Below are 17,716 nucleotides of genomic sequence, written 5' to 3'. Positions count from 1 at the left end.
CTCACCCAGGGGAGAGGTCAGGCTGGTGCGAATGGCAGCCAGGATCTGATTCGGAGGTATGACCGAAGTCGGAATCGACTCCTCCCTGGACAGGTCGGAGTACTGCCGTGATAAGGCATCAGCCCTGATGTTCTTGGAACCGGGTAGGTAGGAGACCACGTAATTAAAACGTGACAAGAACAGAGCCCATCTGGCCTGACGTGGTGTCAATCTCTTGGCCTCAGAGAGGTAGGTCAGATTCTTGTGGTCCGTCAGGATGAGGACCGGAACCACCGAACCCTCGAGCAAGTGCCTCCATTCTTTAAGAGCCTGCACGATGGCCAATAACTCCCTGTCACCAATCTGGTAGTTGCACTCCGCGGAAGACAGTTTCCGGGAGTAAAACCCACAAGGAAGCAGAGGACCCTCTGGTGTTCTACGCTGAGACAGAAGGGCGCCTACTCCCGTCTCAGACGCGTCCACCTCGAGGACAAAGGGCAACCCAGGGTTGGGATGCGACAGAATCGGAGCCGACACAAAGGCGGACTTTAGAGCCTCAAAAGCTCGGATGGCCTCGAGCGGCCAGACCTGGGAATTACTGCCCTTCCTGGTCAGATCCGTGAGAGGCTTGGCTAGCATGGAAAAGTCCCTGATGAACTTCCGATAATAATTGGCGAAGCCCAAAAAGCGCTGCAGGGAGCGAAGACCACTGGGCTGGGGCCACTGTAAGACAGCCGAAACCTTCTCAGGATCCATGGAGAACCCCTCAGCGGAAATGATGTAACCTAAGAAGGTTACCTGGGATCGGTGAAATTCGCATTTCTCAAGCTTACCGAACAGCTTGTTCTCTCGTAACCGTTGCAACACTCGTTTGACATCCAGAATGTGGGTCTCCATGGACTCAGAATATACCAAGATGTCATCCAGGTAGACCACCACACACTGCTGCAACAGGTCACGGAAAACATCGTTGATGAATTCCTGAAAGACTGCGGGCGCATTGCACAGCCCAAAGGGCATAACCAAGGATTCATAATGACCGGTCCTGGTGTTAAACGCGGTCTTCCACTCATCGCCCGCCTTGATCCTTACGAGGTTATATGCCGCCCTCAGGTCGAGTTTGGTAAAGACCGTGGCCCCTTTAAGGCGATCGAACATCTCGGAAATCAAGGGTATCGGGTAAGCGTTCTTGATCGTTATGCGATTGAGACCCCTGTAATCGATGCAAGGCCTCAACTCACCGCCCTTCTTTTTCACAAAGAAAAATCCAGCCCCTGCCGGGGACGAGGATTTGCGAATGTGTCCACGTGAAAGCGCCTCCCTCACGTACTCCTCCATGGCCTCATTCTCCGCTACCGACAGTGGATAGACTTTGCCACGAGGAGGAACGGCACCAGATTGTAACTCGATGGCACAATCGTATGGGCGGTGCGGAGGTAGGGCAACCGCGCGCACCTTATCGAATACATCCCGGTACTCCTCGTATTCAGGGGGCAACAGAGAGTCCGAGGAAGTACACAGCAACTTGACAGGCCCATGGATGCAACTAGTCCCACACTGCGGTGACCACGAGAGGATCTCGGCCGATCTCCAATCGAAAATCGGATTATGCTTCTGGAGCCAGGGGTACCCCAAGACCACCGAGTAGTGTGGAGACGAAATAACCTGGAAGCAGACCGACTCTCTGTGGACGGCACCAATGGCTAACCCCACTGGAAGGGTCTCATGAGTCACGTGTGGCGGCAGAAGGGGTCTGCCGTCTATCGCCTCAAGAGCCAGAGGAGAACCTCGAGCCTGCAGAGGAATGGAATTGGCGGCAGCGAACACACTATCAATGAACAAACCACCAGCACCAGAGTCCACCAACGCCTGGGTCGTCACCGAGCCCCCGACCCAGGAAAGGACAACAGTGATCAGTGGTTTGTCAACACGGGAAACCGGGGACGAGGAGACTCCACCCAAGATCTGCCCCCGACAGGATCTCAGGTGCGAGCGTTTCCCTGGACGGTTCGGACATGCCAACCGAAAATGCCCACCGAGACCACAGTACATGCATCGGCCCTCGCGTCTCCGGAGTACCCTCTCCCCCTCGGACAGGCGAGCAAACCCCAGCTGCATGGGTTCACCCCCAGACAAGTCATCCCCAGGAGGCGTGGGAGGAGAGGGAGGCACGGGTGGGACAACAAAGGTAGGCGCCAATCTGTTAGGAGGCCTCCGCAGACTCTCCTTAAAGGAAGGTCTCTCCCTGAGTCTGGTGTCAATCAAAATCAGGAAAGAAATAAGAGACTCGAGCTCCACTGGTAGGTCCTTAGCTGCAACCTCATCCTTCAAGGCATCCGAGAGACCATGAGAGAAAGCAGCGACCAGAGCCTCATTATTCCAGCCCACCTCTGCTGCCAGGGTACGAAACTCAATGGCGTATTCAGCTACGGATCGTGAACCCTGTCTGATGGACATAAGGAGCTTCGCAGCAGAGGCAGCACGAGCCGGCACATCGAATACCTTCCGAAGAGAAGCAACAAAACCGGAAAACTCGGCAACCACCGGATTGTTGTTCTCCCATAAAGGGCTGGCCCAGGCCAAGGCCTTGTCCGAGAGCAGCGAGATTAAGAAGCCCACCTTTGATCTCTCAGTAGGAAAGGCATGTGGCAGCAACTCGAAATAAATGCCCACCTGGTTAAGGAAACCTCGGCACTGAGTCCCCCAAAGCGCTGTGGAAGGGGGGCAGAACCGGACATACCCCGAAACACCGCGGGCGCAACAACAGGTGTCGGGGTAGACTCTGGCGCAACAACCGGAGCGGCAGTAGGAGCGGACCCAGGAGCGACAACCGACCCATCGGCAACGGGAGCGAAATGAACCGTGACCCAACAGGTGATCCTGCTGATCAAGTCTGGCAACCAGCGTGGGTAGTGAGGATGGCCCTGTACCGTCAGAATTCGTGGCCTGTGGTACCGTGCGTTCAAGCAGGATTTGCAACGCCACGGCGAACCGACCCAACAGGTGATCCTGCTGATCAAGTCTGGCAACCAGCGTGGGTAGCGAGGATGGCCCTGTACCGTCAGAATTCATGGCTTGGTCCTAATGTCACGGAACCATGAACCAGACGTACAACAACAGATAAGTGAAAATAAGACAGCTTTATTGAAAAACAAGCTATAAAGCAAAAGTCCAAACGGATGGCGAAACCGATGCAGAGTCTTTGCGAAGCCAGGGGTCAGGAACCAGCAGGGTAGTCAGACGAAGCCAGGATCAGGAACCAACAGGGTAGTCAGACGAAGCCAGGATCAGGAACCAACAGGGTAGTCAGACGAAGCCAGGAACAGGAACCAGAAGTAGCAGCAGTCTAGTAGCATGTGAACACAGGAGGACCAAGCAGGGAACTGAAGCCACAGACCTCCTATATATATGAGCTAGGCATCCAGCTCCTCCCAGTGGGAAGAAGGAGCCGCAGGGTGGGAGGCTACAAGAAACCCAGAAACCAAGATGGCCGCCAGCACATGTCAAACGAAGGAGAACAGCAAGAAGGTAAGACCATGACACCGGGCGAACCGCCATAGACTTCAATAGGCAGGCGAATTTTAAAACACACAGGGACTCTTTCTGGCCACAATAGTGATGGAAAAGTTGTTTCAAGGGGACTAACACCTGGACTGTGGCATGCCGGAGAGGGATCACGCAAAAAAAAGTTCTTAAAAATTATAATTTTTTGATAGAGAGCCAATTATTGGAAAAATTAAAAAAAAATAAAATAAAAAATTTCTTTGGATTTAGCATCTGGGGGGTCTAAAAAGTGTACCTGTGAAGTTTCAGCTCTGTAGCATGTCCAGAACCCCTAAAAAACAGCATTTGTCTTATATTTTCAGGAATATGGCTTCTCTGCGGCTGGCTTTTTCTCTTGCAGGCATTTATCGGGCATTTTTTTAGGCAGGCATGTCATTTTTTGTATTTAGTGTCTGGGGGGTCTAAAAAGTGTACCTGTCAAGTTTCAGCTCTGTAGCATGTCCAGAACCCCTAAAAAACAGCATTTTTCTTATATTTTCAGGAATACGGCTTCTCTGCGGCTGGCTTTTTCTCTTGCAGGCATTTATCGGGCATTTTTTTAGGCAGGCATGTCATTTTTTGTATTTAGTGTCTGGGGGGTCTAAAAAGTGTACCTGTCAAGTTTCAGCTCTGTAGCATGTCCAGAACCCCTAAAAAACAGCATTTTTCTTATATTTTCAGGAATACGGCTTCTCTGCGGCTGGCTTTTTCTCTTGCAGGCATATATATCAGTGGTGGGTGGGCAGTGGCACAGTACACTCTCTGTGGACCTGACAGCAGTCACTGGCACCCAGGCAACTGCAATTTAAAAAAATATATATTTTTTTTTACTTTGCAAGCTGCTGTGCCACCTTATATATCAGTGGTGTGTGGGCAGTGGCACAGTACACTCTCTGTGGACCTGACAGCAGTCACTGGCACCCAGGCAACTGCAATTTAAAAAAATATATATATTTTTTTTACTTTGCAAGCTGCTGTGCCACCTTATATATCAGTGGTGGGTGGGCAGTGGCACAGTACACTCTCTGTGGACCTGACAGCAGTCACTGGCACCCAGGCAACTGCAATTTTAAAAAAATATATTTTATTTTACTTTGCAAGCTGCTGTGCCACCTTATATATCAGTGGTGGGTGGGCAGTGGCACAGTACACTCTCTGTGGACCTGACAGCAGTCACTGGCACCCAGGCAACTGCAATTAAAAAATATATATATTTTTTTTACTTTGCAAGCTGCTGTGCCACCTTATATATCAGTGGTGGGTGGGCACACAGTGGCACTGCAGTGGGCACAGTACACTCTGTGGACCTGACAGTAACTGGCAGCCCAGGCAACTGCAATAATAAAAAATATTTTTTTTTTCAATTTATTACAACAAGATGCTGTGCCACCGTATATATATCAGTGGTGGGCAGTGCACTGCAGTGGGTACAGTGCACTCTGTGGACCTGACACAGCACTCACTGCAATTATGACAGAGGAAAAAAAAAATATTTTTTAAAATGCAAGGTACTGTGCCTGTGCCACCCGAAATGAGTGTGGTGTGCACACAGTACAGACTGTGGTAGGTCTGTGGCCTCTCACACACAGCGGGCAGGCAACTGCAGTGTACAATAGATATATATAGATATATATATAAAGAAAAAAACTCTATTACCTTACCAGCCCTTAAAAGGGCTTTTGGGGACACTATATATATATATATATATATATATGTATATATATAAATAAAAAAAATCATCAATTACCAGCCCTTAAAAGGGCTTTTGGGGACACTAGATAGATATAGATATATATATATATATATATATATAAAAGAAGAAACAACTCAATTACCAGCCCTTAAAAGGGCTTTTGGGGACGCTAGGTATATATATATATATATATATATATATATATATATATATATATATATATATATATATATATATAAAAAAAAAAAACACAAATACCAGCCCTTAGAAGGGCTTTTTGGGGTGCTGATATTACAGCAGTAGTGGACCAAGAACACTGCAAGACCAGGAACACTGACTAACTGTCCCTAGCTTAACAGCAGCAGCAGCAGCAGCAGCTCTCCCTACTCTCACTACACACACTGCTTCAGAATGATCTAAGATGGATGCTGCCCTTGCTTATTTATAGGAGGTGGGAGGGTGTGGGAGGGAGGTATGCTGATTGGCTGGAAATGTGTCTGCTGACTGTAAAGTTCAGGGTCAAAGTTTGCCTCAATGATGTCTTATGGGGGGCGGACCGAACATCGCATATGTTCGCCGGCAGCGGCGAACGCGAACATGCTAAGTTCGCCGGGAACTGTTCGCCTGCAAACAGTTCTATACATCTCTACAAGCCACCTGGGAGATACACCAAACATATGGAAGAACGTGCTCTGGTCAGATGAAACCAAAATCTAACTTTTTGGCAACAATGCAAAACTTTATGTTTGGCGTAAAAGCAACACAGCTCATCACCCTGAACACACCATCCCCACTGTCAAAACATGGTGGTGGCAGCATCATGGTTTGGGCCTGCTTTTCTTCAGCAGGGACAGGGAAGATGGTTAAAATTGATGGGAAGATGGATGGAGCCAAATACAGGACCATTCTGGAAGAAAACCTGATGGAGTCTGCAAAAGACCTGAGACTGGGACTGAGATTTGTCTTCCAACAAGACAATGATCCAAAACATAAAGCAAAATCTACAATGGAATGGTTCACAAATAAACATATCCAGGTGTTAGAATGGCCAAGTCAAAGTCCAGACCTGAATCCAATCGAGAATCTGTGGAAAGAACTGAAAACTGCTGTTCACAAACGCTCTCCATCCAACCTCACTGAGCTCGAGCTGTTTTGCAAGGAGGAATGGGCAAAAATTTCAGTCTCTCGATGTTCAAAACTGATAGAGACATACCCCAAGCGACTTACAGCTGTAATCGCAGCAAAGGGTGGCTCTACAAAGTATTGACTTAAGGGGGCTGAATAATTTTGCACGCCCAATTTTTCAGTTTTTTTATTTGTCAACAAAGTTTGAAATATCCAATAAATTTCGATCCACTTCATGATTGGGTCCCACTTGTTGATTCTTCACAAACAATTACAGTTTTATATCTTTACGTTTGAAGCCTGAAATGTGGCAAAAGGTCGCAAAGTTCAAGGGGGCTGAATACTTTTGCAAGGCACTGTAAATGTCTGTCCTTGTCATCTTCCTTATTACATCCTTTACCTTTTTATCATGTTTTGAAACAAAAGGGTAACAAAATGTAAATGTACTCTCTGTTCTAGAATTTCTCCCTAAGCTCTTTCTTAACATTTTCCGCCAAAAGGACCCAAAGGATTACTCTTTGCTGCAGCTGATATTGGCAGTGGTTCATAATATATATTTTTTTTACCTCATACTTATCCTTCATTTATGTGGTAGCTAAGATCAATGAGAAATAACCACCAACAGGCATTGCTACAATACCCATCACAGTAGCACTACTTGGTGTCACACTTCTTGCAGTCAATGTAGAATTATAAGGTATCAGATAAGTAATTTTTCAAATAATTTCTTGCTTGTTTTGGTTATTTAGAACCAATCCCTGCATCCTTGATGCCACCCATACTGCTTCTGGGCTTCCATCACTCCCCATTAGGACTTGTCTCAGGCCCTTCTAAAATTGCTCGTAAGGAGGATAAAAGAGCCCTGTTATCTAAGTATGACCATTGTCCTATGTCATTCCTCGCTGATTCATCCAAAATGGGCAAATTTATTTTCCCTCCAGACCCAGCTGCCTTCTGACTGATGCCTAACCAAGGTGTAACTCCATCCTGAAACACAGGACATAAAAAAGTTTGAGACTCACTTGAAGGCAAGGCTTTACTGGATGCCTGACCAGCACCACCCACAAAAGAACTGGAATTTTATTGACCTGATGACCTAGATATATCCAGCCACAGAGGAGCTGATGAGGCATGCTTGAACCCTGGAAAAAACACACAAGGAAACCAGGCGCTAAGGGACTGTTCTTCAGTGAAGTTGAATGATGAATTATGCTGCCGGGGGTGCTGCTGTCCCACACTCACACCCAAATGAGGTCAAAGACATAGGCAGCAAAGTGGGATAAGAACGCTACTCCCAGCCAAACAAGAAAAACTAGCTAGCAGGTGTGAAAAAAAGCCTTAGTTTATTGGCAGTAGAAACTTTACAGTGGATAATCCAAAACATACAGGATGCTGGCCCCCATGTGTGGTAACACAGATGGAAGAAGACAGTACCTTGAAAGGAGCCAGTGCAGATAATGACAGCTCCAGGTTCCCAGTGGGGAGATGTGGTAGTGGATGAACAGAGTGCCAGGCAGAAGATGGTGTGGACCCAGATGGAAGGGCTCCACGGTGGGAGGGGGGTCAAGAAAGCAATCCCACACTCCGGAGAAAGGCACCGGCCACGTATAGAAGATGTAACGGCAGCAGCCACAGGATGCACGGGGTCAGCCATCTCCTCCCACAGAGGGGCCCGCGTTAGCACCCGGAAGTGACATCACCAGCCATGCAAGGTACTGGCAAGTGATATGAGTTGAGGGCAAAGGGCGGCCAGCTGTTATGGGAGACTGAACGCCAGATAGACAAACTACATGTTTCGGGGAGAACCCCTTCTTCAGGTATAAAGCCTTAGATGGTGACGTCACTTCCGGGCGCTGACGCGGGCCCCTTTGCCGTTACATCTTCTGGACGTGGCCGGAAGATATTTTTTCTATCAGTTCAATTTATCCAACAGACACTTGTGTAAAACAAGTATCTGTGATTATTCTCTGTATTTAACAGACAGTAGTTCCTTGAATTTGCAGCACAGTCTACCACACAAGCTTCTGCATGGAGGAAAAAAATAGCTAAAGATGTAATAGTCTCTCCAAAGCTTGTCTCAACTGCCTCCCTACAGAAAGTTCACTCATCCATTGCCTTCCTCCCGGACTGTGTTGCAAAACATTCCTCCCTCTGGTGTCATATCCACACTCCAAGGTGTAAAATGTGTTCCTTATTTCTGTAGCTGTCCAATAGAGGTAACCTGCAGTGGCCATTTTGGGATAGTCTGGAGTCCATTAGGCACATTGCTGGAATGGAATGACCCCTAGTGGTAGAGAACAGTTTGTGTGAAATAGTAAACACTTGCTGCCATATAAATGTGAAAGTTAAACAGTTTGCAATACTTGTACGCATAACAATGTCTGTAAGGTGGCTGCACTCACACCCCCTGTTTAATGCTTTTCCCTCTACCTTCTTATTCCTTTTCCACTCTTCTGCTACACCCCCCTACCTATTTTTTTTTGTTGCTCCACATTTATGTGATGATGCACTGCTTTCTATGGACATGTTTTACCCATCCTTTTCCCCTACAAAAACTAAAATGTTGGCCAAACTGAGAGAAATAAGATAAAGTGTAAGGCGGAACACAGACCCACACATATATGTTTCACTATTTTTTTCTCTTTTCATAAGTACTCTACAAATTCTAGAAAACAAGATTTATAGTGCTCAATACCAATGTGTATTTCTTGACTTTGAAGCTATATATCTCAGAACCTTTTTGACACGTGGTGTCATTGTTATATGTCACATCCTTGTTGTCCAGTCAACAAGTGGTAGCATTCAGTGACCTACAATTCGATATATGGGCAGTAGTAAGCTAAACGGACTGTACTTTCTGAAACTATTCTTGTAGAACCATGCCCATTTTAAATGGCCCACCCCTAATTAAGAAACATTCTCTGCCTAAGATGGCTGGCTGAAAAGTGTCCCTGAAAATTTTTTTTCCGAAAGAATGGCAACTATACAGGAAGGGGTTTTGCTGCAGAACACATAAAAGGGCCCTGCTGTGGGACCGCAATAAAGGGTCCCATGATCAGAGTAAAGGGCCCTGGATCAGTGGCAAGGGCCCTGGGACGGGGTCAGGGGGGCCCTTCATGGTTTCTTGCACCGGGGCCCTGAAGGTTCTAGTTATGCCTCTGATTGTTGTGTAGCTTTCTTTCACGCTGTTTGATTTTTAAATCACCAATCATATTAAGATCTACAAAACAGGACTGAACCTGATTGGTGGTTGTAAAAAGCTTTAATGGTTGTAGTGGGTTGTAACACACTTATTATGTGTGTGGTTAGGTCCGAAAAACAGCACTATGGATAACAAAACAGAAGTACTCAGTAGGTAGGCTATGCTCCTTTTATGCATCTCAAAGTTGATTTTTTTCATTGTAACTGGAGTGTACCTCATCATTGTGGAGTTTTATTAAAAACTTGTAGTCTGTCCTGAGAAAAGTTGATCAAAACTGACAAAAGGGTTTAGCAAAGTTCTTCTTTAAAGTGTAATTAACCACTTTTCTACTAGGCACTTTGACCCCCTTCCTGCCTCTGCCAATTTTTAGCTGTTGCACTTTGAGCGACAATTGTGCAGTCATGCTACACTGTACCCATATGACGTTTTTAAAAAATGTTCACACAAATAGAGCTTTCTTGGTGGTATTTAAACACCACTGGGATTTTTATTTATTTTTTTGCTAAATAAACAAAAAAAGGCAGAAAATTTTGAAAAAAAAAATGTTTTTGTTATAAAATTTTGCAAACAGGTAATTTTTCTCCTTTACTGATGTGCGCTGATGAGGCTGCACTGATGGGAACTGATAGGCTGCACTGATGGGCACTAATCGGCTGCACTGATGGGCACTGATGAGGAGGCACTGATGAGGCTGCACTGATAGGCGTCACTGATGGGCACTGATTGGCAGCAAAAATGGCCACTGATTGGCAGCACTGATGTCCACTGATTGACAGCACTGATGGCCACAGATAGGCAACACTTATGGGCACTGTTGGGGCTGCACTGATAATCAGGACACTGATAATCAGTGCCCTGATTATCAGTGTAGATGTCCCTTTTACACAGGCCGGTTACAGGCTCTCCTCTCCTTATGCTGTCAGCATGAGGAAAGGAAAGCCAATAACTGGCTTGTGTTTACATCATGATCAGCTGTGATTGAACACAGATGATCATGTGGTAAAGGGTCACTGTAATTGACCCTTTACTCCGATCTGTGATCAGTTGTGTCCCAAGGCCACAGCGATCACAGAGCGCGCCGCCTGTGAATGATCACGGGAAGACGTTATATGACGCCCTCCCAGAACTGGCTGATATGACGTGGTCGGAAAGAGGTTAAAGCCTTTTTTTTTGGGATAGAGCAAGGGAGGGTTATAACCCCTGTCTTTTTTTTTTGCCATCTGTGTCCCATTGGGGAGATTTCCTCTGACTTTCTGTCCCATAGCCAAACAGGAATTGGGAGGAAATCCCTCCAAAATGAGAGAATCACCAGGGTCACCAGAACTAGTGTCCCCATTGGAAGATTTCCCCTTTTATTACTGTTCTGGTGCCAATCCAAAATTTGGAATTTTCTTTTACTTTCACTTTCGATGATATTGGTAAACAGAACAAACAGAGAGGGTGAGTAACCTTAATGAGTGCACAGACCACAATAGAAATTAGCAGGGGTTCTACTTCCTCTCCACTCTATCCAGAACAAACAAAAAAAAAGTTTTCCTTTAGTTGCATTTTAAAAATAACAATATAACATTATAAAATAAATTGCTGCTCTTTTGTTGTTGTTTTTGTGCATGAGAATGTTACCTCTTCTTCATATCAGAAGGTTATAAGTTATGTACAGTATATAAGAACAATACCTTTTGAAAAACAATATGTATGTGAAAGGAACACCTTTTAATGTTTCTTTGTATTTACTTATAGGGTGAAGCCCTTGAATTAGCCATTATTAGCCAAAAACCCCAGCTAGAAAAGCTAATTGCCACAACTGCTCACGAACGAATGCCTTGGTTCCACGGAATTATTTCACGTGAGGAATCGGAACAGCTACTGCTAAATGGAGTAAAGACAAATGGAACCTTTTTGTAAGTAAATGATCTGCTCTGCATTCATATTGAAATGTTTTGTTTGTTAATAAAGTTACAGGACAAGATTAATTTCCTGGGACATTAACCAATAACCTAATCTAAGTAATTGGTCAGAGAACTGCTGGAGCCAGAATGTACTATTAACCTTAAGTAAGTATGGGCTTGATGTTTGAGCCGAAACAGGGCACTCGATGATCTCGCAGTGCATTGACTGCCAATTATTGGCCAAAGCATGCACCTGACCTGTATGCTTTGGCCAATCACAGCATAATGTACTGTGATAGCCATGATTGGCCAAAGTCAGGGAGCCAATCATGGCTCAGGGGCTAATTCTGCGCCCCACACAAAATAAGGCTGCTTACATGGCAGCCGAGTATGGTGTGTGTTAGTGGAGATTATGCAGGATAGTTAGTGGATCGTGTGTTCAGTCAGTTTAGTGCAGTCAGTGTAGTGTTGTGATTCTTGTGAATAACACAGTGTAATGGTGCCACTGAAGTGTTGGTGTGTACAACAATTCTGTGTCACCCCAGTGATCCCATTTTTTTTTCATTGATATATTTTTTTTTTTTGCAGCTTTAGGTTCTGTTGCTGCATTATTATTACTCCCCCATCTGTGTTGCAGGTGCTATTACTTCTGCATCAGCAGTGGTTTAGAAAAAAAAAAAAAATTGTGGCGCACCAGCACTAATAATATTTAGGGCATAATTGCTGTCTCTCTTCTGCTTCGCAGGTGCTATTCCTTCTGCGTCAGCAGTGGTTTTCTTTTTTTTTGTGGTGCAGCAGCACTAATAACATTTAAAGCATATTTGCTGTCCCCTCTTCTGCGTCCCAGGGGCAATTCCTTCTGAATCAGCAGTGATTTTCTTTTTTTCTTTTTTTTTGTGACGTAGCAGCACTAATAATATTTGGGACATAATTGCTGTCTCCCCTTCTTTGTCACAGGTGTTCCTCTTTCTGTGTCAGCAGTGGTTTCCTTTTTTTTATCTGCAGCAGCACTAAAAATATTTAGACCATAATTGCTGTTCCTCTATTCTGCATTGCAGGCATTCCTCCTCTGCGTCAGAAGGGGGTTCCCTTTTTTTTTTTTTTTTTTTGGCTTTCATTTTTTTCTTTATTAAAAATAAACTATAATAAAATGGTTTATAGTGCACCAAGCACAAAACTATTGCACCCAAGCACAATATTCCCTTCCTACACTCTATAATAAAAAGTTATAAAAATCCCCCCCCCCCCAAAAAAAAAAAAAATCAACACAATAATAAAAGGGTTTATAGTGCGCCAAGCACAAAAGTATTGCACCCAAGCACCATATTTCCATCCCACACAACAGGTTACAGTGTTCAGGCTTCATCAACACCAAAGGCCCAATTTTTCTGTACCTATTTGACAGGTGCATATAATTTTCTTTTCTCATTTTTAACAGCAGGGCCATTCCTTTGCCCAGCAAGAGTAACTGTAAGGGGTTATAGCATCACTAAGGATGGGCGAACGGTTTGGGCCAAGCATAAGTTTGGCCTGAACATCATCCATTCAGGTACTCACCTAACACCTGAACTTTATTGGCACTTAGCGGGATGTTCGCCCACCAAGCGCACAGTCAATAGGTTGTTAAGGCTTCCCTGCTGAGAGATGAATTTAAAAAATTAATTGGAAAAAAAAATGTCACTTAAAAAAAAAATGGGGTAAAAACACTTTGGGGTACCCTTTGGGTCTGGTATGACTTTTAAGGAGAACCCTATGACAGAATTTAGAAAAAAAATGGCGTGGGGTCACCCCCAAAACCTAGTAAATCTGGTATAGATTTTAGGGAAACTCACTGCCAAAATTTAAAACAAAAACGGTGTGGGGTCCCCACAAAATCCCTATGGGCTAAGACTGGGATGCCATTAAAGTTCATGTGAGCGTAAAGACAGGCGTCCCAATACATTTAACAATATAATGTGCATATATATATATATATATATATATATATATATATTTAATAAATATATACAAATATATATATATATATATATACTGTATATATATATATATATATATATATATATATATATATATATATATATATATATATATATATATAATGAATATATACAAATATATTCTTCATTATGCCTAATCCAGCTTTATGTGATTTTGGGGAATGTTACTTTTCCTTGACAAGTAGTTAAGAATACACATCGCTCAGCAGTCAGTTTATTTATAAAAATGCTGTGTTAGGCAGATGCTGAATAATGCATTGCATATTCTTTAGCTACACTGCTAGAGTACATTTCAAAGTCTATGAAACATTAATTTGATCTTTGCCTATTTACTGTTCAGCGTTTTGCCAGCACAGAATGATTTGTTATTTTAACCTAACAAAATTTTCATGGCTTCAAGGAAGAAATTATTACTACTTAGGTCTTAGCTGAAAAATCAATACTGACAGTAACACTGGATTGTAGAAGAATAAATACTTTTTACAAATAAAGTTTGAGAAAAGACATCCTTTTTTAGGTGTTATAGTGGCTTCCTGTTCTAATATTCCTGCTTCCCTGTTCTGCCAATGTTCTGTTATGAATTTGTCTGCCATGTAATATTGGTTCTTCTGCAGTGCATTTATATTTCCCTGGCTGTGAAAGATTTCCTGTAAATGTCTAAAGGCCCATAATTGACTATAAATAATAGAAACCGCAAAAAGAATAGAAACAAAGATGTATCTGCTAGGACCATAGAACATGGAAACACAATCCTTATGGCACTAGCAATGCTTCACCCATCCTAATTCTAAAGTGTGCTCCTTCTCTTTGCTAGATAAGGTCATTTTAAGAAATACTAGAATAAGGGATCTGTACCAAAGCCAATACAATTGATACACCTATGACTAAGCCTACTATAGCTTTGCTGATTTTATTGAGAATATTGTATCCCGTAATTCATCTGTGTTCTGCTCTTGTTCATAATGTTGTTAGGGTGAATGGCTGACTATAGTTTACTTTAATCAAAAATAGCATTAAAACACCATGCAGAACTATGCATTGCAGAAGGTTCAGCAACATACTACAACCAACTGCACAAGTGTAAATCCAGCCTAAAAAATGTGGCCACAGAGGACAGAGAAAAGGCAAAAGTGTTAAATAATTTCTTCTCTTCAGTCTTCACAAAAGAATCAGGGGACTACACTAACCCAGCTTGTGATGCTAAACTAAATAATACAACTCAGGAAGTACAGTCATGGTTAACAGAAGATATACTTAGAACTAGAGAAACTTAACATAAATAAATCACCGGGACCGGATGGCTTGCACCCGAGGGTTCTTAAAGAGCTCAGCCAGGTGATTGCCAGACCATTATTCTTGATCGCTAAGGATAGTCTACAGATGGGTATGGTGCCAGCTGATTGGAAAAAAGCCAACTTGATACCAATATTTAAAAAAGGGCCAAGATATATCCCGGGTAACTATAGGCCGGTCAGCCTAACATCAGTAGTCTGCAAGATTTTGGAGGGGATGTTAAGGGACCACATACAAGACTTTAGTATTGAAAACTGAATTATTAGTAGTAATCAGCATGGATTCATGAAAAATCGTTCTTGCCAGACCAATCTATTAACCTTCTACAATGAAGTGAGCTGCCACCTAGATAAAGGTAAGCATGTGGATGTGGTGTATCTGGACTTTGCAAAGGCCTTTGACACCGTTCCCCACAAACGCTTACTGTACAAACTAAGGAATGTAGGTATGGACCATAGGGTGAGTACCTGGATAGAGAACTGGCTCCAGGGGAGAGTCCAGAGGGTGGTAATAAATGGGGAGTACTCGGATTGGGCAGGTGTGGAAAGTGGGGTCCCCCAAGTTTCTGTCCTGAGACCAATCCTGTTTAATTTATTCATAAATGTTCTAGAGGAGGGGATATCTAGTACAATCTCAGTATTTGCGGATTATACTAAACTAAGCATGCCAATATCTTCTATGCAGGATGTGGAAACCTTACAAGTGGACCTGAACAAAATAATGGGGTGGGCAACTACATGGCAGATGAGGTTTAATGTTGAAAAATGTAAAAGTAATGCACTTGGGCGTCAGAAACACGAAAACAAGCTACTCACTGGGGGGGAAACCTCTGGGTGAGTCTAGGATAGAAAAGGACCTGGGTGTACTGGTGGACAACAGGCTTGGCAGTGGCATGCAATGCCAAGCCGCTGCAAGCAAAGCCAACAGAATACTGGGATGTATAAAAAAGGGGATTCACTCCAGAAATAAAGAGATTATTCTCCCACTCTGGTCCGGCCACATCTGGAGTATGCTGTCCAGTTCTGGGCATCGGTCCTCAGGAAGGATGTGCTGGAACTGGAGAGAGTCCAGAGAAGGGCAACAAAAATAATTAGGGGAATGGAGGGCATCAGCTATGAGGAAAGACTACAAGCACTTAACTTATTCTCTCTGGAGAAGAGACGATTGAGGGGGGATATGATATCAATGTACAAATACTGTACTGGCAACCCTAGCATAAGAAACAAACTTTTTAGAGAAAGGGAATACAATAAGACACGAGGAAAAGCGGTTTAGGTAAGGGGTTCTTCACTGTCAGAGCAGTAAGGATGTGGAATTCTCTTCCACAAGCAGTCGTATCAGCAGGGAGCATCGATAGTTTCAAAACACTATTCGATGGGCACCTTAAAGACCACAACATACAGAGGTATTCAATGTAGGGTTAACAGCAAACACACACACACACATCATAGGTTGAACTGGATGGACTGATGTCTTTTTTTAACCTTACAAACTATGTAAGATACTGTTTTACACCAGAATGTTACAGTCAAGCTTTATCACCCCTCCATACAAATGAGATTTGCTGGAGTTTAATGCTCGTGTTGTTGTATCTCTACAGAATTGACAGAAGTAATGTTCATTCCACACTGATTTTCACTTATGTTAATTGCACTTTGAATATCCTTACATTGTTTTGTGACCGTGTCTTTGACAGGGAGGTAGATGTAGTAGTGGAGGCTTAGCTTAAGGCTCTATTCACACTTGGACATCAAAGTTGCATGGCAGGTCATTCCCCATGTTTTCCAAAGATAACCATTCTTATATGTGCAAATTAAAGTTGCAGCAACTTCAAAGTAGTTCATGCACTACTTTGGTCCAACTTTCATTCAACTTGAGGGCCATAGACTTCAATGTTAGCCCTCAAAAGTTACTTTAAAGTCATACCTGAATGTTATACAATGCAACCGTTGTGTAACAGTTGTCCATGATCAATGGTCCAAGCCAAAGTCGTTTCCAAGTTTCACCCATCCAAAGTTGCACTCCAAAGGTGGAACAGCTTTAGAGTTGTACAAGTGTGAATGGAGCCTTAGTAACTGCTGGATCCATTCATCTGTATTATTGACAAGTGACTGTATATCTCGGCATACCAAAGTTTAAATCTTTATGATTAAAGTTAAAGGGTAATTCCACTTTAGTGGGGAAAAAAATAGCAAATACAGAAAAATAATATAGCGTATACAATTGCGACACAAATCTTATTGTAATTGAATTTTATTAAAAATTACCCTTTCAATCTGCAGCCACTGTAATTGTTTGAAAATATAATGCAATATGGCTACCTGGAGGTGTTCTGTACACAGAATGTGTACTGACCCCACCCCAGAAACATCATTTCCTGCTTGTGTGATTGGCTCACCAATTTTCCCAGAAGTCTGCACTAAGATACAAGTCAGATTCCCGGCAACATAAATGTCATTTTTGGTGAGATACTTCCAATAGGAACACGTCTAAAGGGATGCAGATTTCCTCATTAGTACTCTGCAGCTGCACAGCTGATTGATGATTATGAACCCACTTAGATCCATTCGGCACAGAGGAACAAACAGTGATTTCTTCAGACTAACAAAAGGAAGGAATCTGCAACACAGGTTGTTATAATCCTTGCAATGTACAGAGATCACCCAGAGGGGAATGTTTTTTTCTTAACAAAAGCGGAGTTACGCTTTAATCTTTGCACAATTGATAATAAAAAAAATTGTTATACTTTGAGTATAGAATGTTATTTGCTGCATTGGAAGCGCATTTTGATAGGAAAATCAGGTGAAGACAAGGCAGCATCCAGATGGCAGACATAGCAGATATAACTAAAAGGGAAACCATTTTGTTTTTACAAACCTAAAATGGACAGCCATTTTGTTTTCTGGCTAAACTCACAATCTTTACCAACTGTAGTTATTTTGGAAGGTAATTATAAGGGTTACTAGTACTACACTATAATTTCTCATTAGGATGG

General features: G+C 43.3%; 1 protein-coding gene across 4 annotated transcripts in view; it reads left to right on the top strand.

Annotated features, from left to right (window-relative positions):
- Nucleotides 1-17,716, top strand: part of SYK (spleen associated tyrosine kinase) — a 181,140-nt gene that overhangs the window by 76,276 nt on the left and 87,148 nt on the right. For all 4 annotated transcript variants that reach the window (XM_082260428.1, XM_082260426.1, XM_082260427.1 and 1 more), the window contains exon 3: nt 11,283-11,443. In XM_082260428.1, the coding sequence (XP_082116554.1) occupies nt 11,283-11,443 (161 nt within the window). The remainder of the gene's footprint in view (nt 1-11,282; nt 11,444-17,716) is intronic.

The sequence above is a fragment of the Pelophylax lessonae genome, assembly GCF_965119305.1.
Source record: "Pelophylax lessonae genome assembly, chromosome: 1".
Taxonomy (NCBI): Eukaryota; Metazoa; Chordata; class Amphibia; order Anura; family Ranidae; genus Pelophylax; species Pelophylax lessonae.
This window is presented reverse-complemented; position numbering and strand designations above follow the sequence as displayed.